This window comes from Canis lupus, chromosome 36 (genome assembly GCF_011100685.1).
Source record: "Canis lupus familiaris isolate Mischka breed German Shepherd chromosome 36, alternate assembly UU_Cfam_GSD_1.0, whole genome shotgun sequence".
NCBI classification, from domain to species: Eukaryota; Metazoa; Chordata; class Mammalia; order Carnivora; family Canidae; genus Canis; species Canis lupus.
Window position 1 is genome coordinate 14,770,527 of NC_049257.1, and position 23,814 is coordinate 14,794,340.

A 23,814-nucleotide genomic window follows, 5' to 3' on the forward strand; every position below is an offset into this window, starting at 1 on the left:
GATTTAAAAAAAAATTTTCACTAGCCATTTTTTTTTTTTTTTTTTGAGAACTATCACAACGCGATGTAGTTTACATATACGTACGGATCATCAGAACAGTTCTTTGGCAAAGTCTCATGTGAAAAATAGCCACATACGTCATACGCAAGACTAGCCCGGGTTTGTACCGGAGACTCGCTGGGTCAGAGGCGCCCCGCCCCCGGCGCCAGCCCGGGGCTCCGCGGCGTCAGGGGGCGGGGCTCCGCGGCGTCAGGGGGCGGGGCTCCGCGGGCCGTGGGAGTCCGCAGCCGGCGCGCAGGCTCCGAGCGGCGCGCAGCCTCCGGCTCCCCGAAGCCCCGCCCACGCGGGCCGCGAGGGCTGCCGGGACGGCCCCCATCTTCCTCACGCGGGGTAGGCCGGCCGGCGGCGCTGGGAAGTCGGGACGCTGTTGTCGCTGTTGGTGTTGGTGCGGCGTGGCTTTGTGGGACCGGGACCTCAAAGGTGAGTAGCGGTCGGTGGCCGAAGAGAAGAAGCGTGAAATGGTGTGCTGTGCGGGGCGGCGGCGCACGCCCCTTCCATGTGGCCTCGCGCCGGTGCGTCCGCTCCTCGCGGTCCGCATGCTCCGGGCGAGCGCCGCGTGGGCCGCAGCCTGAGGCGGCGCGCTGGGCTGGGAGCGGAGCGGCGCGGGCCGGGGCGAGGCGCGGACGCGGTGCCTGACCGGAGTGCAGGAGCCGGGGTTTCCCCGCACGGGGCTGGGGCCCAGGCGAGCCGGTGGCTGCTTTGGGGCCCCACTCTGGCGGGTTCCTTGGACGGAGGCTGCCCGCATCCGCCCCGCGTCCTTAAGACTTTCCACCTCCACTGCCCTGTGGCGTCGCCGGGGGCCGACGTTTCGGGGCACTGGTGGCTTCTGAGGCGGTTGGCCGTGGCTAATTGCCAGAGGCTTCCTCGGGTCCTGTGGGACGAGCTGGAGGTCGCGGAGTGGTGGGGCCGCAGGTGTTCCTCTGGCGTCACTCTCTGGGGGTTTTAGTGTCACTCACGTCCAGGAGCCTGCGAAGTGAGAAAGTGTGGGTCGTACTTCACTTCTAGTCGTACACTCTGGAGAAGGATCTCCAGGAACCGAGTACCTACCAGAATTGGGTAGGCCGAAGAAGTCTTGTACGGACTAAGCAGTTCTCTTACTTCACTCACCCTTTGCTTTGGAAGGGGCTCCGAGGTCATGGTAGTAAGTTAGGAACTTGGGTAGTGGTCCACTAATAATGCATAAGATTGAGTAAATTTTGTACTTGGATGGCGTCGTGCAAGTAAGTCCCTGTTACAAGAGTTTCCAGTGTGCATCCAGGTTATTGCAGAACCATTAAAGTTTGTAAAGCGATACTTCCAGGAGTACCCAAGACGGCTCACTAGTGTCAACTAATGGCAGGTACCCTGATGAGGTCTTATGAATACACTTCTGTAAATGTGGATAACTGGGTGGTTTCGTAGAGCACTGGAGGCAAGACTTGGTTCGTGATGCCGAGCAGTCTCACAACCTTTCTCCTGCAGCACTAGTGTCAGGGGTGTGAAACAAACTGGCTCTAAGGTTAACCAATATATTGGCGAATTAGGAGACAGACCTTCAGCTTAACATTATTCTAGTGTTCCCAGACTCTTATTATTTTTTTAAAGATTTTATTTATTTATGAGAGACACACAGAGAGAGGCAGAGATACACACAGGCAGAGGGAGAAGCAGGCCCCATGCAGGGAGCCCGATGTGAGACTCGATCCAGGGTCTCCAGGATCAGGCCCTGGGCTGAAGGCGGCGCTAAACCGCTGAGCCACTCAGGCTGCCCCAAACTCTTATTTTCATATGTTCTCTAACATACAGCATCTAATCTAATCCTGACGGTTATATTTGATTTTTTTTTTCATCCTGAAGTTATGACACTTAGTCTTTGCTGGTAAGTTTTTGATAAGGTAGCTGTGACTGACTAAAAGAAATGCAACCTGCACCAAACAAATAGGACTGAGATGCAGGTGGTAATTTCCTTAAAGCTGGAAATGGTTGGTAAGTTTTTTGGAAATGGTTGAAAGGAGTTTTTTGCTAAAAGCTTTCTTGATGAGTTAAGTGAAGATGACCACTTGCTTTGTTATAGAGATGGAACAGTGATTTACTGAAAGGGTTGCAGATTATGTATAGCTTTTCAGTTTTCCATTACTTATTCCAACATTTTCTTTTGTTGAAATTTGAGAATTGAGTAGAGAAATTGAACCCATGAAATTAAAAATTCTTGGTATTTAAGAAAACAATGTGATACTGATAACTTAAAAACATTCTTCTAATCTTGAGTGTTATGTAAAAATAATACTAACCTCTTTATGCCAATTTGGGAAAATTTACAGATAGCCATAATGGCCGAAAATGGTGATAATGAAAAAATGGCTGCTCTCGAGGCTAAAATCTGTCATCAGATTGAGGTATGGTTCTTATGCTAGTAGACTGCAAAAATATGTTCCTTGAAATGTAGAGCCTAAAAACAAATACAGAAAGAACATTAATTTCCTATATTGACCTACTAAAACATTTCGTGTAAATATTAAATATCTGGTTTGTTTTTGATTCTTAGAATTAGATGAACCTACAATATTGTAGGTTCTACTAATTTGTATTAGTGGAGCCCATTTATGACAGCCAAGATCTACAAACATTTCAAAACTTAACACCATAGACTAGTGTTACTTTTTGCTTCAGTTTCCTAGTCTGTAATAGTAGTACTCATAAGTTTGTTGTGAAGTTTACATTAGTTAATAAAATGTAAAACATTCAGAAGAGTTCCTGGCACATAATAAGAGAACATAAAAATTCTTTGTAAAGTACCTTTCCTGTATTTGAAGGTCCTAGTACATTTTTCTACCTAATTAAACTGAGTTCTTGGCTATTAGAACTTCGTTAACAAAGTATCTGTTTTTGTAGTCATCTTAGCCTTTTTTTCTTTTTTTAACCTTAGGTATTGTATTTAAATTGAAGCTTTACAGTATCAATAATGGCTGCACAGGAAATTTTTGCTTAATGTTTTCTGTTCTTACTGATTAACTTCAGTAAGAAGCTGTTTTTTGGTGGTTTTTGCAGTTATCAGAACTTTTTAATTTGTACTTCTTGGCCATTTAAAATGTTCTGTGCTATACCTTTTGTACTAATTTCATTATAATTGCAAAGAAAAATTGCAAACTATTTAGTTAAATACTTAGAACAGTACAAAGTTTATATAGACCAAGTTAATAATGTCCCTTCCATAATCTGCCACCTCTCAAATTCTACTGTCTTAAGTAATTAAAGTTAAAAATACTCTTTCATGCTTTGTGGTCAGTGCTCACAGTAACATGATTTTTATTTCCTTCCCTTTCCCCTATCAAACATAGGTTGCATTTTAGGGAAGTAAAGTTTTATGTCATCAGTAATTTACCCAATTCCCTATTTGATGTGTAGGATATTTCTAATTTTTTTAGCTGTAACAGTTCCATGATGAGTTTGTTTGCTTTAAAAATCAGCAAATTTCTATTTTTACTGGCATGTTTCACTACTTTGGCCTTAAGATTAGCTTAACACAGAAAAGTTTAATTCATTATCCAATTTTATATTAGCATTTTCTTCTTCATTTTTTAAAAAATTAATTTTAAATTCAATTAACATACAGTATTAGTTTGAGGTAGTTCATTTATTTATCAGTTGTATGTAACACGCAGTGCAATTTACATCACGTGCCCTCCTTAATGTCCATCACTGTTATCCCATCCCCCTACTCCCCTCTCCTCCAGCAACCCTCAGTTTTGTTTCCTATGATTTTTTTTTATTTTTTATTTATTTATTTATTTATTTATTTATTTATTTATTTTATTATTTTTTTTTTTAATTTTTATTTATTTATGATAGTCACAGAGAGAGAGAGAGAGAGAGAGGGAGGGGCAGAGACACAGGCAGAGGGAGAAGCAGGCTCCATGCACCGGGAGCCTGATGTGGGATTCGATCCCGGGTCTCCAGGATCGCACCCTGGGCCAAAGGCAGGCACCAAACCGCTGCGCCACCCAGGGATCCCTGATTTTTTTTTTAAAGATTTATTTATTCATGAGAGAGAGAGAGGCAGAGGCCCAGGCAGAGGAGAAGCAGGCTCCCTGCAGGGAGCCCAATGTGGGGCTCAATGCCTGGAACCCTGGATCATGCCCTGAGCCAAAGGCATTCGGTCAGCCAGGCACCCTATTTCCTATGATTAAAAGTCTCTTATGGTTTGTCTTCCTCTTTGATTACATCTTTTTTTTATTTTCCCCTCCCTCTATGCTCCTCTGTTTTATCAGATGCCAAATATGAGTGAAATCATATGATGATTGTCTTTCTCTGATTAGCTCATTTCGCTTAACATAACACCCTCAAGTTCTATCCATGTCACTGGAAATGGCAATGATTTTTTCCATGGCTGAGTAGTAGTACATTTTGTGTGTGTGTGTGTGTGTGTGTGTGTGTGTGTGTGTGTACACATCATATCTTCTTAAGCTATTCATCTATCAGTGGACATCTGGGCTCTTTCCATAGTTTGGCTATTGGGGACATTGCTGCTATAAACACTGGGGTGCAGTTGCCACTTTGGATCACAACATTTGTATATTTGGGGCAAATAGCTAGTAGTGCAATTGCTGGGTTGTAGGGTAGCTCTATTTGCAACTTTTTGAGGAACCTCCATACTGTACCAGCTTACCTTCCTACCAATAGTGTAAGAGGGTACCCTTTATCAGCAGCCTCACCAACATCTGTCATTTCCTGACTTGTTAATTTTAGCCTTCTGACCTGTGTCAGGTGGTTTTGATTTCATTTTCCTTGATGCTGAGTGATGTTAAACATTTTTTACGTGTCTGTTGGTCATTTGTATGTCTTCTCTGGAGAAATGTCTGTTCATGTTTTCTGCCCATTTCTTGATTGGATTATTTGTTCTTTGGGTGTTGTTTGATAAGTTCTTTATAGATTTTGGATACTAGCCCTTTATCTGTCACTTGCAGATATCTTCTCCCATTCTGTCAGTTGTCATGGTTTTGTTGATTGTTTCCTTTGCTGTGCAAAAGCTTTTTACCTGGATGAAGTCCCAGTAGTTCATTTTTGCCTTTCGTTTCCCTTGCCTTTGGAGATGTGCTTAGGAAGAAGTTGCTGCTTGTGGTCTCTAGATTTTGATGGATTCCTGTCTCACATTGAGGTCTTTCATCCATTTTGAGTCTGTTTTTGTGTATGGTGTAAGAAAATGGTTCAGTTTCATTCTTCTACATGTGGCTATCCAATTCATGATGAATATCTTTATATATAAATCTTAGTAAAGATTTATATATTTTTACTGTTTACTATGTTTACTGATTTAAGATAAAATTCTTTAGAAAAAGATGTACTGGCTCAAGGGTTATGCACATTTTTAAAGACCTTTGATATTTATTAACATCTCTGCCTACACAACCATTTCTCTGTGTTCAGGCCAATACTAGGTATTGTTTTATTGGCCAGTTGGGTGAAGATGCTATTTTGCTTTAAATTGGATTTTTCATTAATGAAGTTGAACTTTTTGTTTATTTTTTTATTTATTTATTTATTTTTTTTTCCATGCAAACACACGAGGGTTTAAAACTTTTTGTTTATATTACATTCTTATTTTAGTAATTCTTTTGATGTCCTTTACCCATTTTTCTATTAGGGCTTTCAGGATTTTTTTCTTCTCCCTTGATTTATAAGAATTATTTACAGGCTCCTTTGTTATTTGTCTTTTACTTTTTATACTCTTGGCAATTCAAGTAGTCATACCTGTGTCTTTTCATGTATAGTTTTTATTTTGTCTTTTTTGCTTTTTATACTGAAAAAGAGTACCTTTATGCTTAAATTAGATAAATGCTTGCCTATTTTTTAATTTGTAAAAATAAGCATGATTAATCAGTATATTCCAGTTCTTTTTATTAGACACACTGTTTAATAAGAAGTCTGTTTAATAAAACACTGATTTGAAACGAGAAGCCTCTCACATACTAAAGTCCTTAACTATGTTTTTATTTAAGACTTGATAGTCTGTTGAGGTATCTGCTAATTACATTGTTTCAGTAATCAATTTTTAGTTTTATCTTTCTGCTAATTCATGTTATAAATGTTTCACTATCACATATTTAGGAGAAAATGTTTATTGCTCCTTAAGTTATGACATGTATTTTTAAAGAATAGAGTGTAGTGATGTAATGGCAATTTAAAACTCCAGGATTGAAGTCAGTATTGTACAGTGCTCTGAAATATAATTAATTATCTTGCAGTATTATTTTGGTGACTTCAACTTGCCACGAGACAAATTTTTAAAGGAACAGATCAAACTGGATGAAGGCTGGGTGCCTTTGGAGATAATGATAAAATTCAATAGGTAAAAATCTTTTTTATTATTTTATTTATTATTATTTTTAAAGTAGGCTCTATACCCAGTGTGGAGTCCAATACAGGGCTTGAACTCATGACCTTGAGGATCAGCCACCCAGGCACCCAGTAAAAACCATTTCAAACCGTCTTTAGATTTTTTTGTTAACAAGTGCTACAACTAAGTTTTATAATGCTTTTATTCTTCAGGTTAAACCGTCTAACAACAGACTTTAATGTAATAGTAGAAGCACTGAGCAAATCAAAGGCTGAACTCATGGAAATAAGTGAAGATAAAACTAAAATTAGAAGATCTCCAAGCAAACCCCTCCCTGAAGTGACTGATGAATATAAGAATGATGTAAAAAACAGATCTGTTTATATTGTAAGTGGGCCTTTCACACATTTAATTATATATTAAATATCTTATTTAGAAAAAAAAAAGAGTGGATAAGAATAAGGACTCCGGAATCGTAGTTTTTACCATTTACTGTGTGTTCTTGGGCAGTGTTGTTTTTTGTTTTTTAAGATTTTATTTATTTGAGAGAGCGAACACAAGCAGGGGGAGGAGCAGAGGGAGAGTGAGAGGAAGAAGCAGACTCCCCACTGAGCAGGGAAGCCTAACATGGGGCTCAATCCCAGGACCCTGAGATCATGACCAGAGCCGAAGGCAGGCACTTAACCAACTGAGCTACCCAGGCGCCCCATTGGGCAGTGTTCTTAACTTGCCTAAGCATTATCTTCATAAATGGGGATAATATTTTTTACTTTATAGAACTATTGTGAGAATTAGAATTAATGAAAAAATCCATATAACACTGTACAAAATGTTGGGCATATTGTAAGCACCCAGTAAGCCTATCAATTTCTTATTTATCTAGAGCTAAACTTGATAGTAATTTTCTTTAGCATATGAATTTTTAAAGTAGATTCTTTTTATTCTGGAAAATTTAAGACCTACAAAGATGGGTTGACTATATAATGTACTATTATCCAACTTCAGCAGTTATTAACATGTGATTAATTTTGTTTTATCTCTGCCCCAATGGATTATTTTGAAACATATTCCAGTTCAGTCACTTTTACTGCACTAGAGAACAGTGGCTCTTAACCAGAACTGTTAAACATTTAAGAGACAGAGAAATATATAGTTAGATATGTATATCCTGGCTTGACTTCAAGACAAAATGACTCAATTTCTGATAAATTGTTTACCTGAGAAGTCATTTGTACATTTCTTTCTACTCTTCACAGAAAGGCTTCCCAACTGATGCAACCCTTGATGACATAAAAGAATGGTTAGAAGATAAAGGTCAAGTACTAAATATTCAGATGAGAAGAACATTACACAAAGCATTTAAGGTATGGTTGTATGATGTTACAACTTTTTCTAGCTGAAAAATATATGGGATATTTTTAAAAAGAGTTTTCTTCCCCTTTTAATAGGGATCAATATTTGCTGTGTTTGATAGTATTGAATCTGCTAGGAAGTTTGTCGACACCCCTGACCAGAAATATAAAGACACAGACCTGCTAATACTTTTCAAGTAAGTCTTTATGCTGATACTTCTTTTGGCCACTTTAGTTATATGGAATTGACACACTGGGATACAGAATATGGAATAACATCCCGTGTAAGGACAATATTTTTTAGTATCCTTGGGCATTCTTTGATAAACACTTAAAATTTGCTCAGTGGAAACTACTAGTCCTCTGAGACCACAAGGAAGTGATTTTTTAACAGTAAAAAATAGTTTTAGTACTTTCTTTGCATCTAAAACATAAGCTAGATAGTAGAATCTGTGTGGTTAGAGAATCAATCTCTGTCCAATTTCCAGTCTGTTCTTACTTCTCATAGTCTGTGTATACCTATATAGTACAAAGGATTATTTAATACATATTTGGACCACATTCTTTAATGTGTGTGTATGTGTTAACAATTTAGACACACCAGAGCATTTTTGTGATACTTTTGTGATAGTTAGGCCATTGTTCCCTATTTTCACATTATGTAATCTTAAATGCCATGTACTAAACCTGATGGACTTAAGAGATGCACTGTGGTGCATCGTGCAATTAGTGTTAACTTTTTAAAAAGTATTTTTTAACATGATTTTCTTTCCCTTTTTTTTTTTTCTTAAGATTTTACATATTTATTCATGAAAGAGAGAGAGACAGACAGACATAGGCAGAGAGAGAAGCAGGTTTCCTACAGGGAGCCTGATGCAGGACTCGATTCCAGGATCCTGGGATCACAATGTGAGCCGAAGGCAGATGCTCAACCACTGAGCCACCCAGGCGTCCCTAACTTGATTTTCATAATTGCTCTTGCTCTTGGGTTTCAGAGGTTGTAGAATTTTCTCCTACTGTAGAGTACCACTGTAGAAAATTCTATGAACTTATTTCCACAAATTCTGGTTTACCTTTTTTTCCATACATGAATGGTAAAATCAATACAAGATTGGAATGGACATCAGGTTTCTTTTTGTTCTGAAATTATTACTGATGGTTGTGCAATTCTGAATATACTAAAGACCGCTGAAGTGTACACTTTTAAAAGGTGTACATTTTATGGAATTTGACTTTTTTCGTAAAGCTGTTATTAAAATAACTTCCTTGGCATCTTTTGAATTTTTAGGTAATTATGTTTCTAGAAAGTGTAATATTCCTTCTTGTGTTTAATTCATTCAAAATAATTTAGTCTTATTTTTGTTCTCATGAACTCAGTCCCTGTATTTTGTCTTCTTTAGGGAAGATTACTTTGCCAAAAAAAATGAAGAAAGAAAGCAAAATAAAGTAGAAGCTAAATTACGAGCTAAACAGTAAGTACGTTGAGCCAGTCATTTTAATTTCTTAAAGCTTTGACAGAGATAGTGGTTCTAGGAAGTGGAGCTTGATGATGAGTTCTGAAATGAGTAGCAGTAGGCTTTTGTTTTGCTAGTGAAACATTAAGATCTTAAGCTGCCTTAATAATCTGGGGGCCACAGTGTTGCACTCTAGCCAGGAGCAATCAGAAAGCCTAGTGACTGCCTTTGATTATTAAGCAATGTGTGATTATGATCAAGGTTAACTTTATCAGGGGATCCCTGGGTGGCGCAGCGGTTTGGCGCCTGCCTTTGGCCCAGGGCGTGATCCTGGAGACCCGGGATTGAATCCCACATCGGGCTCCCAGTGCATGGAGCCTGCTTCTCCCTCTGCCTATGTCTCTGCCTCTCTCTCTCTCTCTCTGTGACTATCATAAATAAATAAAAATTAAAAAAAAAAAAAAAAAGGTTAACTTTATCAGGATTTAATTTTCTCATACAGTTAATGGAAAGATTCTAATTACCATTTCTTTTGTAGAGAGCAAGAGGAAAAACAAAAGTTAGCAGAAAGTGCTGAAATAGTAAGTCTGTATTTTTGGTATCTAAGCTATAATTCAAATTTATGAGAATAAAAAGTGAGAACTTTTTGAAGCAAGTATGTGAACAAGTCTGTAGTTTTCATTGTACTAAAGTCATAGCCCAATAATACTGCCTAAAATCATTACCCAGAGAAAGAACTTGTAACTACATTTTTTAAATAACCAATATATCCAGCTAGGTAAATATTATATTGTTGAAGAAATAAAATTTTAAGTTACCATCAGAAGCCACTGTATAATAAGGGATGCCACAGGAAAATGCACTATTAAACTACTTTAAAACAGCATTTTAGTTTCTAGCTTTTCCCATGTATTAGGTATAGAGTGGTTTAAGCCATATCTGGTTTGTGGTTGCTTTTAAAAAACTTTAATGCTTTGTATGTCTTTACAGAAATCTCTAGAAGAAAAGATTGGCTGCTTGCTGAAATTTTCAGGAGACTTAGATGATCAGACCTGTAGAGAAGATTTGCACATCCTTTTCTCAAGTCATGGTGAAATAAAATGGATAGACTTTGTCAGAGGAGCAAAAGAGGTTTGGAAACATTCATAGGCTTTTTAGCAATCAGTTTAAAAATCCATAGAAGGGATCCCTAGGTGGCGCAGCGGTTTAGCGCCTGTCTTTGGCCCAGGGCGCGATCCTGGAGACCCGGGATCGAATCCCACATCGGGCTCCCGGTGCATGGAGCCTGCTCCTCCCTCTGCCTGTGTCTCTGCCTCTCTCTCTCTCTCTCTCTCTCTGTGTGACTATCATAAATAAATAAAAATTAAAAAAAAAAATAAAAATAAAATAAAAATCCATAGAAACTTAACTTTTAGAAGATAACATTACTAGCGACAAAATTATTTAATAATGTGTTCATGAAATAGTTTTTGGTCTTTTACTTTCCATTTTGTTATTGCCATCACTGGACGTGATGTCTCATACTTTTTGAGTTAGGCTATAAATAACTTGGTATTTGTGACTGCAAGTTTTATGATAACTCTCTAAAGTTCAGTTAAAATTCATTGAAACTGATAATGGCGGAGAAGATTTGCAGGGCAGGAAAAAGTTTTGAGCAATGGAATTAGCTATGGTACTAAAAAAAACCTTAAGGGTGTGGCTTTTACTGTCTTTGGTATAGGGGATAATTCTATTTAAAGAAAAAGCTAAGGAAGCACTGGATAAAGCCAAAGATGCAAATAATGGAAACCTACAATTAAGGAACAAAGAAGTGACGTGGGAAGTACTAGAAGGAGATGTGGAAAAGGAAGCACTGAAAAAAATCATAGAAGATCAACAAGAATCTCTAAACAAATGGAAATCAAAAGGTCATTAGTTCTGATTTGTCTTGGACTATTTGGTTATTTTAACTCATTTGCTTGTTCGGAGACCGTGACAAAGGACTTAAGACTTTTATGGATTTATCAATTATGTTTTTATAGGTCGCAGATTTAAAGGAAAAGGAAAGGGGAATAAAGCTGCCCAGACTGGGTCTGCTAAAGGAAAAGTACAGTTTCAGGGCAAGAAAACTAAATTTGATAGTGATGAAGAACACGATCAGAATGGTGCATCTGGTAAGTTTTTCTAAGTCCTTTGGTTCTTTGATGAAAAATTATTTGTTATTTCAAAATTATTTGAAAGGACAGCAGTGTGGTTTTTCACCTTTGGTATAAGTGACTTTTGGATTGTGATTTACCCAAGTTATCCTGTTTTACAAGTGGAAAAAAAAAAGATGTTTGGAAGATAAGTTTAGAGAGAAGATCTGTACCAAAGGAAAAAGCCTTATTGTTGGTGTTGGGAAGTTGTTGCTTTTCAAACAATTATTTTGTTAATTATGCTCACTATTAAAAGAGTAATGCTTACATAGTGAACTTAACAAAAATTCTTTATTGAATTGTATAGGACCAGTAAAAAGAGCAAGAGAGGAAACAGACAAAGAAGAACAACCTACACCAAAACAACAGAAAACAGAAAATGGTGCTGGAGACCAGTAATTTAGTAAAAAAATTTTTTATTCATCTTAATTAGGTTTTAAGCTGCTTTTGTCTTTAGAGGCTTTTAAAAAGAAAACCGAATTAGGTCCACTTCAATATCAACCTGTAAGAAAGGAAAATTTTTGTTGTTGTTTAACTTGTCTTTTTTTGTTATCCAAATGAAGACATTTTTTTTAATGTATAGTTCTGTTTGTGTTATTTCAAATATCAAAAGAAAGATTCTTCCATTAAATTGCCTTTGTAATATGAAAATGTATTAGTACAAACTAATAAAATATGTACTATATAAAAAGAGCAAAAACTTAGTTTTTTATTTTTGTGCCTAAAGCATTTGAGAAAGAATATCTTGAACCAGGATATTGGCTGTTATCACATCGATAATTATTCTGTCTCCTTGGCTAGCTTTCTGTATTTACTCAGGCAAGTTGATAACATTGTAAATAGTTACTTATTGAAAAGTTCTTCAGTACTGAATGCAGATAAGCCAGAATCCAGAGACTTACGGATTTCTTTTTATGAAATTTGTATGATGCTGGCAGGTCGTATCGTAGCTCTAGAAAACAAAAGTCATCTAAGAATAAAAATTCATTTGTCAACCCTGACAATACATATATTACATATGTAAATTCTTAAAAATTAAGGAAGTATTTAACCCTGGTAAGCAGAACATTTCAGACCTGTCACTTTAACTTACCCAGAGACTGACTTGATATATTCTCAAGTCAGCCCATGGCTAACTGAGGTTGGCATTTCTATTTGGTCATTGATGCCAAAATTAGAGGTTATGGGGAAGAATTTGAAAGGATAACAATTGGACAGAAGATGATCATACCTTTCTATTTTTAATTTCATAATCTATAGCAGTAATAATCATGCTTATTTTTAAAATTTGTCTGGATTTTAATACTGGTAGTATTTTCCTACTGAGCTTTCAAGTGATGATAATCCATTTTTCTTACTCTAAGAAATACTAGGTTCTCCAAAATTACTCCTCAGTTTAGAGGGATGGCAGTACACTCCTATCATTCATATTTTGCAGCATAAATTCTCTATAGGTTACAGCTCTCAAATTTTACTGTGCAATCAAATCACCTTCAAATCTTTTTTAAAATGCATATTGTAATTCAGTAAGTCTGTGTGGAGCCTGAAGTTTTGCAAGTCTTCTACGGGATGTCAATACTGATGTTCTGAGGACCACATCTGGAGTAGCAAGGTCCTGGCTTGGTATACTTGGAATGGTTCTGAGGTGCTCCAGGCTGCAAGTTCTAATACCTTAAACTAGGTAAGGAATGACAATACTGGATAAATAGGACCGACAGACTTTTTCCACATTACATTACTAATTATGAATAGGACTGGTTATATGGTTAACACTACAGTGCTAATCCTAGTCAGTTTATTACTAAGTAAAGAATATTTTCCTCATGTTGTACTCTTATTTCAGGCCTCTAGAATTATTTGGACCATAGTTGGCTTCTAGTTATATGTTTTTCCCATTTTGATGTTTGTGAATATTACCCAATTTACTAATAAAAATGTATCAAATATTTACTTATAGTGTGGATGATTATATCCTATCCCCCGTTAAAAGAAAAAAGCTTCATGTTCTCTGACTCTAGGGACGATTAGAAAATTGAAATGGAAAAGGTAATCAGGCATGATCTGGTGGTATTTTCCATGAATGGGTTTTAAACAGATCTGACCCCTCCAGGCCCAAGCTCTTACATCACGACAAGTATACTGTCTGAGCCTGGAGTGGCCAAATAGTTGAGTGCTAATTAGGAATTTTCCATAAAATGCATAAATTGGGACACTCTTAGGCAAACACTGACACTCGGCCTTTACTTCATTTCCAACCCATTACCAACCTTTCACATTTTGCCAGGCTGAAAACACGTTCTATGGCATCTTAGCACCTATAAAATTTTGGATGGGCTAATGTATTACTGGCCCTAAATAATTAGGGTTTAGATTTATTTTGTAAGAAACTTAAAAATTGTCTTACCTGCAATAATATCTATCTTGATTTTCCATTCTGTAGCTTTCTTTTGAATATGCTAAAGATAATACGTTAATGTGAGCTGATTTTTAAAATAATTTGAGAATTGTTTTGCTAATACTTCATATTTTTTAAGCCTTTAAAATTTCATTAGAATTTAGACTTTAAAAAGAAAATTATTTATTTGACAGCATAAGCAGGGGGAGCAGCAGACGATGTAGGGCTCAATCCCAGGACCCCCAGAATCATCACCTGAGCTGAAGGCAGATGTTGAACCAACTGAGCTACCCAAGTGTCCCAGAATTTAGACTCTTAAAAAATTTTCAAGTGAACTGGTAGTATTTTGAAAATAACCCAAGCCATTTTAATACTATAAGAGTACAGCTAAGTAATGGTATAGGTTATGAAGCTGAACTCAAATACCTTGACCAAGATAACACAGGGAACTGGTAGTTTGGATTTGAACGTAGGCAGTCTGGCTCTACAGTCTGTGTCCTTGATCATTATGTTATATTGACCAAAAATACACCAAATTTTCTGTTTTCTTCTATACCCCCATGTGTTACATAGGTGGCAAAAAGAATAATGGAACAGGGAGATTCTGAACTCAGCTCACTTTAGCTCCAGGCTCAGTGTTCTTAAAAATCAGGTCTTACTGCCTCCATTATGCACAAAACCACAAAGGGACAATGGGATTACTAGGATTTAGGCAAACTAGGATATACTATAACCCTAGCTATACCACACTTCTCTACTGAAGTTCATGTAATCTCTTGGTAAAAGTTCCTGCCAGAGCAAATCTTTGACAGAAGTCATATAGGCTGGAAGAAAACTAATGCTAGCTAGTCACAGGGAAAATTCAGTTTCTAAGTGCCAGATGTTTAAAGAATTTAGAAGAGATACCCTGGTAATTAGCATTCACAGCAAACCCATAAAACGCTGTCATGAATTTTGAAGTAAAATGATTTGAACTTACATCTCTAGTAGAGGATTTGTGTAAAGAGTATACTGCTGTTCTTGCCATTTCCAAAGCAGTCTTCAGAAATGCCATATCTGTCCCTGTTAAAAGTAGAAAAAGCTCATATTTACTTTATATACCTGTTATCAAAATAGTGGATTAAATGAATACCAGGTATTTAAAAACTTTTTCCCAAAACCAAAATAGACACTTCAAATTCTTCCTGCAAAAAGACAAGATGCAAAAAAGTAGAACATGTATCTTTTAAGATTGATAGAATAAAACCATTATACTATCTTGTTTAAATAAGACTAAAATGAAAATTTTAATATTCCAAGTTAACTCTCAAGGGAGGCAAGAATAGGTAGTATAGTAATCAGAATCAGGCAGCGGCTGAAGGGAGAACTCTTCATGTCTTTTCTTACCAACTTTCTACCCTCCTAGCCCATAGCATACACAGAATAAATAGCCACAGTTACTGATAGACACGTGTTGAACTCTCGGTGTGTTAAGGCATTAAAGAGAGGTTCTAAAAGTATAAAATCCTTTACAGAATTATTAGAGTTCGGTAAATCATTCTTGAAAGCAAAGTATAAATAGTAAATGAATAAAAAGACTATTCTCTTAGTACAAATAGGTGAAAACAAAGATTGAAAAAATTCAATTTCCTAGACATGTTAAACAAATTGAAACTGTAGTAATTATACAGGTAACAGATTGTTTAATTAAGAGCGATACAATCATTTAACCCAAACAATAAGAAAATGACTTTTAAAACTTGTTTTCCTACAAATATATCTGTATCTTTGAAGTTTTTTTTACTAACCTTTATTATTTTTGGTCCCAAAGGGAGGATTCATAATTACTGTATCAAATGACTTTGACATTCTGTTAGATAATGAGCGCACATCACATTGAACCATGTCAACATTTGTTAACTCAAACTCTTCCACATTCCTATTAAATACTTCCAATGCATCTTCATCTATGTCAAATCCAACACACAATCTATAAATACAGAACACACACAAAGAGTGACTAGCTCCTGAATCAAAACAACAAAATTAAAACCATATGCCTTTTTTTAACCCAACTGGCAAAGTAAGAGTATTGCCTTTCGACAGCATGATTTCCCAACCTGGCAGGGGTTGGAAACTCAGGTGTGTATAAAAGGGAGGCATGTGATAGCCACTATTACTGTTTTGTTTTACTGTTTTGCTCATTGAAAATGTACTCAGTATCAGATTCTTGCTCCCCTCATCTCATACTGTAGAGTCCCATAAATATAATTCAGTTAATTCTATTTATGTTTCTTATTTAAGGCCACCCTATACCCAAATGTTAATATACAGGATCACCTACCCTGCTCCTAACATTGCAGTTCCGATGCTAAGAACTCCACAACCACATCCTAGATCTGCAACCACTTTATTTTCAATGTCATCATATGTATTATGGATTGTATAGAGCATACATGCTAAAAAATCAAAAAACATATTAGGGAATAAGAGCAAGTTGATGACCAAAATCTAAGTCATGTAAATGACGAGTGCAATTTCTTGTCTTCCAATTATCCTCCCCCAAATGCTGTTCCAGATTATTAAAAAAAAAAGAAAAAAAAAAAAAGGTATTCTGTCTCAGTATGTAGTAAGAGGCCCCACAAAGAACAATAACACACACCAGTGGTTCCCGAAAACTACTCTGGTGACAAGCCAAGAATGACAAAACTTTAAATAAAATGAGAAAAATACAGTTAAAATGTTTTTTCCTCAGCTTGTTCAAACCATTGTCACACACGCATATACATCAGTTCTTTGATGTTGAAATATTTTTGCAAGGATAGTAAGAGGAAATGGGTTTTAAAAATACCTTTCCTTGTCAAAATATAAACTTGGCAACCCTGTATCAGTCTCCCAAAATTGTTTTGAAATTTTACGGATCTGTGAAATCTGGGAACCACTAATGTTGAACAAGCATTAACATTAAAATGGCCCAGAACTTTTTGGCAACAAGTTTGTCACCACAACACGGGTACCCTAAGTGCAAGCTAAAATGGGAAAAGAAAAGTCCTATATCCACAAAGAGCCTTTAGATACATACGCTTGATCCATCGACACATAAAATCTAATGAGAACTGATAAGAGAACTGAGGAGCAGAGAAGAAACTGCTGAGATGAGAAAGGAATCTTTCAAATACACAAAGGTTAAGCATGAGTAAAACCACTGATCTCTCCCTGTGGATATGTGAACCAGCCAGAACTACGGGCCATCAAAAACATAATCAGGGGTGCCTGGCTGGCTGTTGGTGAGAATGGGACTCTCCATCTCAGAGTTGTGAGTTTGGGCCCCACGTTGGGTCTAGAGATTACTTAAAAATAGTCTTTTAAAAAAAACCACACACTTAGAGGGCTATCTCTGACTGCTGTCCTAATTACTGCAGCAGGTGTTAGCGACTCTGAAGCTGGTATCTCAAAAAATCAGCACATCCATGGGCATGTTACATCCTGGCTATGAACAATGATTGTTTTTTTTTTTTTTTTTTAAATTAGACTTCACTAAGAAACCCTACAGCCAGAATACACTAAAGAAGTCATCTAAACTAAGAAAACAGGACTTAACCCAGACACAGTTTTGTGCCAATTTTTGGTTGGAATTATGACAATATGTTGTTTAGTGCAGGTTTATGTGTATTTTCCTTGATTTCCATTGGCTGCTTAGAAATAGTTGAAGCTGGGCAGCCCGGGTGGCTCAGCGGTTTAGCGCCACCTTTGGTCCAGGGCATGATCCTGGGGACCTGGGACTGAGTCCCACATCGGGCTCCCGGCATGGGGCCTGCTTCTCCCTCTGCCTGTGTCTCTCCCCCCTCCCCCCCACCCCGCGCTGTGTGTCTCCATGAATAAATAAATAAATCTTGAAAAAAAATTGTATTAAGAAATAGTTGAAGCCAGGACGGATCCCAAATTCATTGTCCTAAGACTCCCCAACGACTTAGGTAATACGTTTACGAGCTATGAAGGGTTTTTCCTGTGTTGTCTCCTGTACTTCCAGTATCAGTTTCTTGCATCAAGCAACACTGATGATTCTCAGATCATTAAAAACTGAAACGCATTGGTTAAACGCGGTCCTTTGGCTACCAACTCTAGTTAATTCATGCTGGGGGCGGGGCGGGGTGGGGTGGGGTGGAGAATAGCATAGGAAGCCTTGCCCTGGCAATTCGTTGCAATGGAAAATTGATCTGTATTTAGCAAACCAATACTGAGCTCCTAACTGGTAGCAGGAACTCTTCTGGACAAGATGGAATTGTGTCAACACCACCAACAAATTCTTCTGCTCTCAAGGAGTTGATAGTGCAACGAGAGAAACAAACATTAAAACGCTGACAGCGTTAAGAGGGATGCAGAAAACCGAGCAGTGGAATAACAAAGTGGGGGAGGGGATGCTGTCTTTAGCGGCGGTGTCGAGGAGGTCCTCTCCGACGTCATAGGTCATCTCAGAGCAGAATTCCTCCAGACGTTCTTTGTATTCAAATAACTGTTTTATTTTCATTACGGAGTAAGCAGACAGGACGAACCCGGGGGAGCAAAGACGGGGTGGGGTCCCCAGCCGCCCTACCTGCAATGTGCGGCCTGGTTGGATACTGTTCTAGAAGCAGCTTGGGCTTTTCGAATCCATCCACTTGTTGCAGGCGACTTTCTAGTTCCTTAAGCTTTAATTTCTTCATTGTTTTTAAAGTGTGAGTTCGCAGGGCTTAATGGCACTGGATCTGCAGAGAAACCCAATGAACCTGCATCTGGCATTTTCTGCACCGCCCCCCACCCCGCACCCCTACCCCCCACCCTCACCCCCTCTTTCCCGGCTGGGGAGGCAACGAGCCGACGGCACACCTAGCCCAGGCGGGTGCCTGCTTTCCTTCCAGCTCCGGCAGCAGGCGGAGTCCCCCGCCAGCCTCCGACCCGCCTCCAGGGTCCCCCGCGCCGACCTCGCGCTTCCCCGATGCCCGCACAGGCGCCCGGCCGGGGCCGGGAGATCGACGCACGACTCCTCGCGCAGCGCCCGGGCTCGGTAGGACGCCGCCCGCGCCAGGAGCGGGGCCGGAAGCGCTGCCACGCACGCGCACCCCTGTCCGCGCGCAGCAGCCCCGCGCCGAGCTGCAACCGCGGCCCCGCGCTCGGGTTCCGCCGGCGTCCGCGGAGCGTCATCCACCCTGGTCGCCGCCGCGTCTGCGCGACCGGTGGCCCCTCCCTTGTAGCAGCGACGGAACCGGCCCGCCCTGCGGGTCACAGGGCCCAGACCCGCTAGCACCTGCAGGCCCTGGAAGGATGGGGGAAGAAAAGAGGTGACAACGAGGGTAAAAGTCACGGCCACTTGAGGTGAACGGCTGGTGCGGCCCTTTCTGTGTCCGGCCTCACGAGGCCCCTCTCAGGGAGTGACCATCTCCTCTCACCGTCGTCAAGAAACACTTCTACTACCCCATCTTCTAAACCCAATTCAAATGGCTTTTTAAAAATTTTTAAAAAGATTTATTTATTCATGACAGACAGAGAGGCAGAGACACAGGCAGAGGGAGAAGCAGGCTCCACGCAGGGAGCCCGAGGCGGGACTCGATCCCGGGTCTCCGGGGTCACGCCCTGGGCCAAAGGCGGCGTTAAACCGCTGCGCCACCCATAGGCAGACGTCTAAGTTACAAGAAAGCTAGGGGTGTCTAGGTGGCTCAGTCTGTTAGGCGTGTGTCTCCTGGTCTCTGCTCAGGTCATGATTTCAGAGTCCTGGGATCGGCCCCCCAGGGCAGGCTCCACGGTCAGTGGGGAGTCTGCTTGAGATTCTCTCCCCCTCCCCCGGCCCCCCTCCTCCCCTACGCAGGGACGTGCCCAAGTTCTCTCTCTATAATAAAATCCCTTTAAAAAATAAATAAAATACAAGGAGGATATTGGAAGGAGTTAGGATCCTGTGCCTAAGTGAAAAGATTGCCTTTAATCTGGAGAATGGATGTTTTCCATTCTTACAGGAAGAAAACAAGGAATGATGGGACAAGGATCAACTACAAAAAGCAGTGTCTGAAATCCAAAATTATCTGTTATGAAGATTAAATGAGTTAATGCATATAAAGGTCTTACTGCATAGAGCACATAATGTTGTCACATAACAAATGCCCAACAAATGTTAGTTGTTGTTGGTGGTGGTAGTGGTCGCTGTTGAGGAGGAGGTGGCTGGAGTAAGGAGATGGAGCCAAATGGACGATGGAAACTAGCCAGGTTTACTGAAGGATAGTGAATTCGTCTGAAGTTGAAGGCAATTTTTTTTCTATCTTTTTTAAGATAAAGATTTATTTAGAGATAATTATAAATTCGTATGTAACTATAAAAAAATAGTGTATCTTTTCCCCAGTTTCCCCCAATAATTGCATTCTGCAAAACTCTAGTATAATATCACACCTAGAATATTGACACTGATACAGGGAAGATAAGCATTTCCATCACCACGAATATCCATGATATTACACTTTTGTAGCCACACCTACCTAGTTCATTCTAGCCCTGACTCCCTCCATAACCTCCATCAGCTACTAATCTGTTCTCCATTTCTAGAATCTTATCATTTCAAGAACTTCATATAAATGGAGGCATACAGTATGTAAACTTTTGGGAATGGCTTTTTTTTCACTCACCATAATTTTCTGGACATCCTTCTAAGTTGTGTATATTAACAATCTGTTCCTTTTTATTGCTGTGGCATGGATGTGCTAGATTTATTTGAACATTCACCCACTGAAGAACATCTGGGTTGCTTCAAATTTTTGTCTATTACAAATTAAGCATGTACAGTTTTTGTATGAACATAAGTTTTAATTTCTCTGGGATAATTTAATTGCCCAGAAGCACAATACCTGGGTCATATGGTAAATCTATGTTTAGTTTTTCTTTTTTTAAGATTTTATTTATTCATTCACGAGAGACACACACACACACACACAGAGGCAGAGACACAGGGAGAGGGAGAAGCAGGATCCATGCAGGGAGCCTGATGTGGGACTCGATCCCGGGACCCCAGGATCATGGCCTGGGCTGAAGACCGCGCTAAACCGCTGAGCCACCTGGGCTGCCCTAGTCAGTTTTTTGTTTGTTTGTTTGTTTGTTTTTTTAAAGAAACTCCAAGCTTGTCCAGAGTGGCTATACTGTTTTCTTTCTTTCTTTTTTTTTTTTTTTGCTACAGTTTTCAATTCCCATCAGTCACATATGAGTGACCCAGTTTCTCTGTACCTGGTGAACATTTAGTGTTGCCACAATTTTTCATTTTAGCTATTCAGATAGGTGTGTAGATGGCTCATTGAAGTTTTTATTTGCATATCCTTGATGGCTAATGATGTTAAACACTTTTTCATGTGCTTATTTGCCATCTGTATATCCTTTTTGCTGAAATATCTGTTCATTTCTTTTGCCTATTTTCTAATTGAATTTTTTTACTGTTGAGTTTTTGAGATATCTTAATATATTCTAATTACTAGTCATCAGATATGTGGTTTCCAAATATTTTCTCTCAGTCTGCAGCTTGTCTTTTCATCCTCTTAACCATCTTTTGCAGAATAAGTTTTCAATTTTGATAAAGTCCAGTTTGTCAACTTTTCATAGATCAATCCTTTGACATCAAGTCTAAGAACTCTTTGGCCCTAAAACTCAAAACTATTTGCTCCTATGTTTTCTTTGTAAAGATTTTATAGCTTTCCATTTAATTTTTAATCCGTAAATTCATTTCAAATTGTCGTATAAAATTTGAAGTTTTGGTGGAGGTTTTTTCCCCCTATGAATGCCCAGTTTGCTATAGCACCATTCATTGAAAAGGTTATACAGTCTCCATTATTGCTTTTGCACCTTAGTCAAAAATCAGTTGAGTCTGGATCAATTTCTGGATTTTTTACTCTGTTCTATCAGCTTGTATGTCTATACATCCTCCATTACCACACAGTCTTGATTACTGAAGCTATAAAATAAATCTTGAAATTAGGTCCTCCACTTTATTCGTTTTAAAAATTGTGTTGGGGTGGGGGTGCCTGGGTGGCTCAGTTGGTTAAGCACCTGACTCTTATCTTAGCTCAGGTCTTGATCTCAGGGTCATGAGTTCAAGCTCCACAGTGGAGCTTACTTAAAAAGAAAAAAAATTGTGTTGGGGTGCCTGGCTGGCTCAGTCAGTAGACCATGTGGCTCTTAATCTTGAGGTCTTGAGTTTGAGCTCCACATTAGGCATAGGAAAAAAAAAAGAAAAAAATCACTTTAATTCCTTGTCAATATTGTAGACATGTTGGGATTTTGATAGGAATTGGGTGAAACCAATATTAGTTTTTGAAGAATTGACATCTTTACAACATTGATTCTTCCAATCCATGAATACAGTGTCTTTCCATTTACTTAGAACTTCTTCTATTTCTTTCATTAGTATTCTGTAGTTTTCTGCATATAATTCCTGTACATAGTTTGTTAGACTTACACTCAAGTATTTAATTTTTATTTTGAGCAAATGTAAGTGGTATTATGGTTTAAATTTCAGTGTCCAAATGTTCATTGATAATGTATAAAAATACAATATATTTATCTTGTATCCTGTAATCTTAATAAACTCACTTGTTAGTTTCAGGAAGTTTTAGTTTGATTTTGTTTGGTAGATTCCTTAGAATTTTTCTATGTAGAAAATCATGTCATCTGAAACTAGGGACAAATTTATTCCTTTCTCATTTGTATGCCTTTTATTTCCTTCATTAGCCTACTGCACTGACTAGAACTTCCCATGCTATGTTGAATAAGTGGTAAGAGTGGACACTTTTGCCTTGTTTTCTGTTTTAGGGAGAAAACTTTCATCCTTTCATTCACTGTAAAGTATAGTGTTAGATGTAGGTGTTCTGTAGATGTACCTCATCAAGTTGAGGGGTTCTTCTCTATTCCTAGTTTTCTGAGAGTTTTGAAAATTAGTAGGTGTCAAACTGTGTCAAATGCTTTTTCTATATCAATTCAATGATCAATATGATCATGTGATTTAATTTGATGGGTAACATTGATTGATTTTCAAATATTAAAACAGCCTTGCATTTTGGGATTTTCAAAGATTAAAACAGCCATGCATTCCTGGTCAGGATGTATAAGACCTTTTATACAGTGTTGAATTCTGTTTGTTAATATTTAGTTAAAGGTATTTACCTTTATATTTTTGAGGGATATTTATAAATTCCTTTTGTGTACTCCCTTTGTCTGGTTTTGTTATCAGGGTAATACTAGCTTCATAATTGGAATATGTTCCCTTCTCTTCCATTTTCTGGAAGAGATAATATACAGTTACTGTTAATTCTTTAATGTTTGGTAAAATTCTAGAGTGAAACGATCTGGACCTGGAAAATTTTGAGGGAGTGAGTTTTTAAGTTACAAGTTTAATACTATAAGTTAGAGGGCTATTCAAATTAGTGATCTCATATTGGATGAGTTGTCATAATTTATGTTATTTTTAAAAAGAAATTGGTCATTTTGTCTAAATTGTCAAGTTGTGTGTATAGAATTGTTAGTAGTATTTTCTTATTAATCTTCAGGGTCTGTAATGGCATCTTCTGTTATATCCCTTATTATTGTCAGAAGCGGGTGAAAGTGTGGCTCCCTATGTGGTCTCCACTGATATCTGTGGGTTGGAGGAATGGGGGAGAGCCTTGGTACAACCCGAGGAAGGTAGAAGTCTAGGCTTTGCATTGGGCTTTTGCTAGTGTGGATGTGGATGGGACCACGGTAATTTTTGTGGTATTTGACTAGAGTAGAGCGGTTATTGTCTAAAAGTTTCCTGTCTTGCTGAGATACTTCTTTCCCTGTGTTTGTGTTCTTCCTTGGATCTTGAGATCCCTAGCTGGTCTGTCTTCTTCTCTGCATCTCCTTATGTTTGTGAGATAGTTAGATATAGATATAGATATAGATATAGATATAGATATAGATATAGATATAGATATAGATATAGATATAGATATATAAAGTCCAGGGTTTTCATTTGTACTCCGGGATGAATAGGGAAATGTTCTATTCTACCTCTTTGGCAGCAGAAGGACTATAGGATGTATATAGTTTCATTTGAAAGTATAAAGTT

General features: G+C 38.4%; 2 protein-coding genes across 9 annotated transcripts; one reads left to right on the forward strand and one right to left on the reverse strand.

Moving 5' to 3' along the window:
• Positions 1 to 322: 322 nt before the first annotated feature.
• On the forward strand, positions 323 to 12,053 carry SSB (small RNA binding exonuclease protection factor La). Of its 2 annotated transcripts, none has more exons than XM_038584773.1 (12): positions 323 to 480; positions 2,361 to 2,435; positions 6,282 to 6,385; positions 6,586 to 6,760; positions 7,630 to 7,737; positions 7,822 to 7,922; positions 9,126 to 9,197; positions 9,718 to 9,760; positions 10,170 to 10,310; positions 10,900 to 11,086; positions 11,201 to 11,332; positions 11,661 to 12,053. In XM_038584773.1, exons 2-12 carry the CDS (start codon positions 2,370 to 2,372, stop codon positions 11,750 to 11,752), a joined length of 1,221 nt encoding a protein of 406 aa, XP_038440701.1. In that variant the 5' UTR covers positions 323 to 480; positions 2,361 to 2,369; the 3' UTR covers positions 11,753 to 12,053. The 2 variants fall into 2 exon arrangements, with proteins under 2 accessions (XP_038440701.1, XP_038440702.1); XM_038584774.1 differs by lacking the exon at positions 323 to 480 and adding an exon at positions 902 to 1,116.
• On the reverse strand, positions 11,626 to 18,808 carry METTL5 (methyltransferase like 5). 7 transcript variants are annotated; one of them, XR_005384675.1, is made up of 9 exons: positions 18,594 to 18,808; positions 18,322 to 18,472; positions 16,072 to 16,186; positions 15,536 to 15,717; positions 14,728 to 14,810; positions 13,758 to 13,809; positions 13,621 to 13,668; positions 12,256 to 12,305; positions 11,626 to 11,855 (listed from the first exon to the last, which is right to left on the reverse strand). XR_005384675.1 is itself a non-coding variant. In XM_038584777.1 (8 exons), the coding sequence occupies exons 2-8, from the start codon at positions 18,428 to 18,430 to the stop codon at positions 11,817 to 11,819; spliced, it is 630 nt and encodes a 209-aa protein (XP_038440705.1). In that variant the 5' UTR covers positions 18,431 to 18,472; positions 18,594 to 18,808; the 3' UTR covers positions 11,753 to 11,816. The 7 variants fall into 7 exon arrangements, 6 of the variants coding, with proteins under 6 accessions (XP_038440705.1, XP_038440708.1, XP_038440707.1 ...); XM_038584777.1 differs by lacking the exon at positions 13,621 to 13,668 and having other exon boundaries at positions 11,753 to 11,855; XM_038584780.1 differs by having other exon boundaries at positions 11,753 to 12,305.
• Positions 18,809 to 23,814: the final 5,006 nt, after the last annotated feature.

Coding starts and splice junctions, on each gene's coding strand:
- SSB (XM_038584773.1), top strand. CDS start 2,370: ATGGCCGAAAATGGTGATAATGAAAAAATGGCTGCTCTCGAGGCTAAA. Junction 6,386..6,585: donor ATAATGATAAAATTCAATAG/GTAAAAATCTTT, acceptor TTTATTCTTCAG/GTTAAACCGTCTAACAACAG. Junction 11,333..11,660: donor CGATCAGAATGGTGCATCTG/GTAAGTTTTTCT, acceptor TGAATTGTATAG/GACCAGTAAAAAGAGCAAGA.
- METTL5 (XM_038584775.1), bottom strand. CDS start 18,430: ATGAAGAAATTAAAGCTTAAGGAACTAGAAAGTCGCCTGCAACAAGTG. Junction 16,187..18,321: donor AACCAGGCCGCACATTGCAG/GTAGGGCGGCTG, acceptor TTGATTTTTTAG/CATGTATGCTCTATACAATC. Junction 15,718..16,071: donor ACTGCAATGTTAGGAGCAGG/GTAGGTGATCCT, acceptor CTGTATTTATAG/ATTGTGTGTTGGATTTGACA.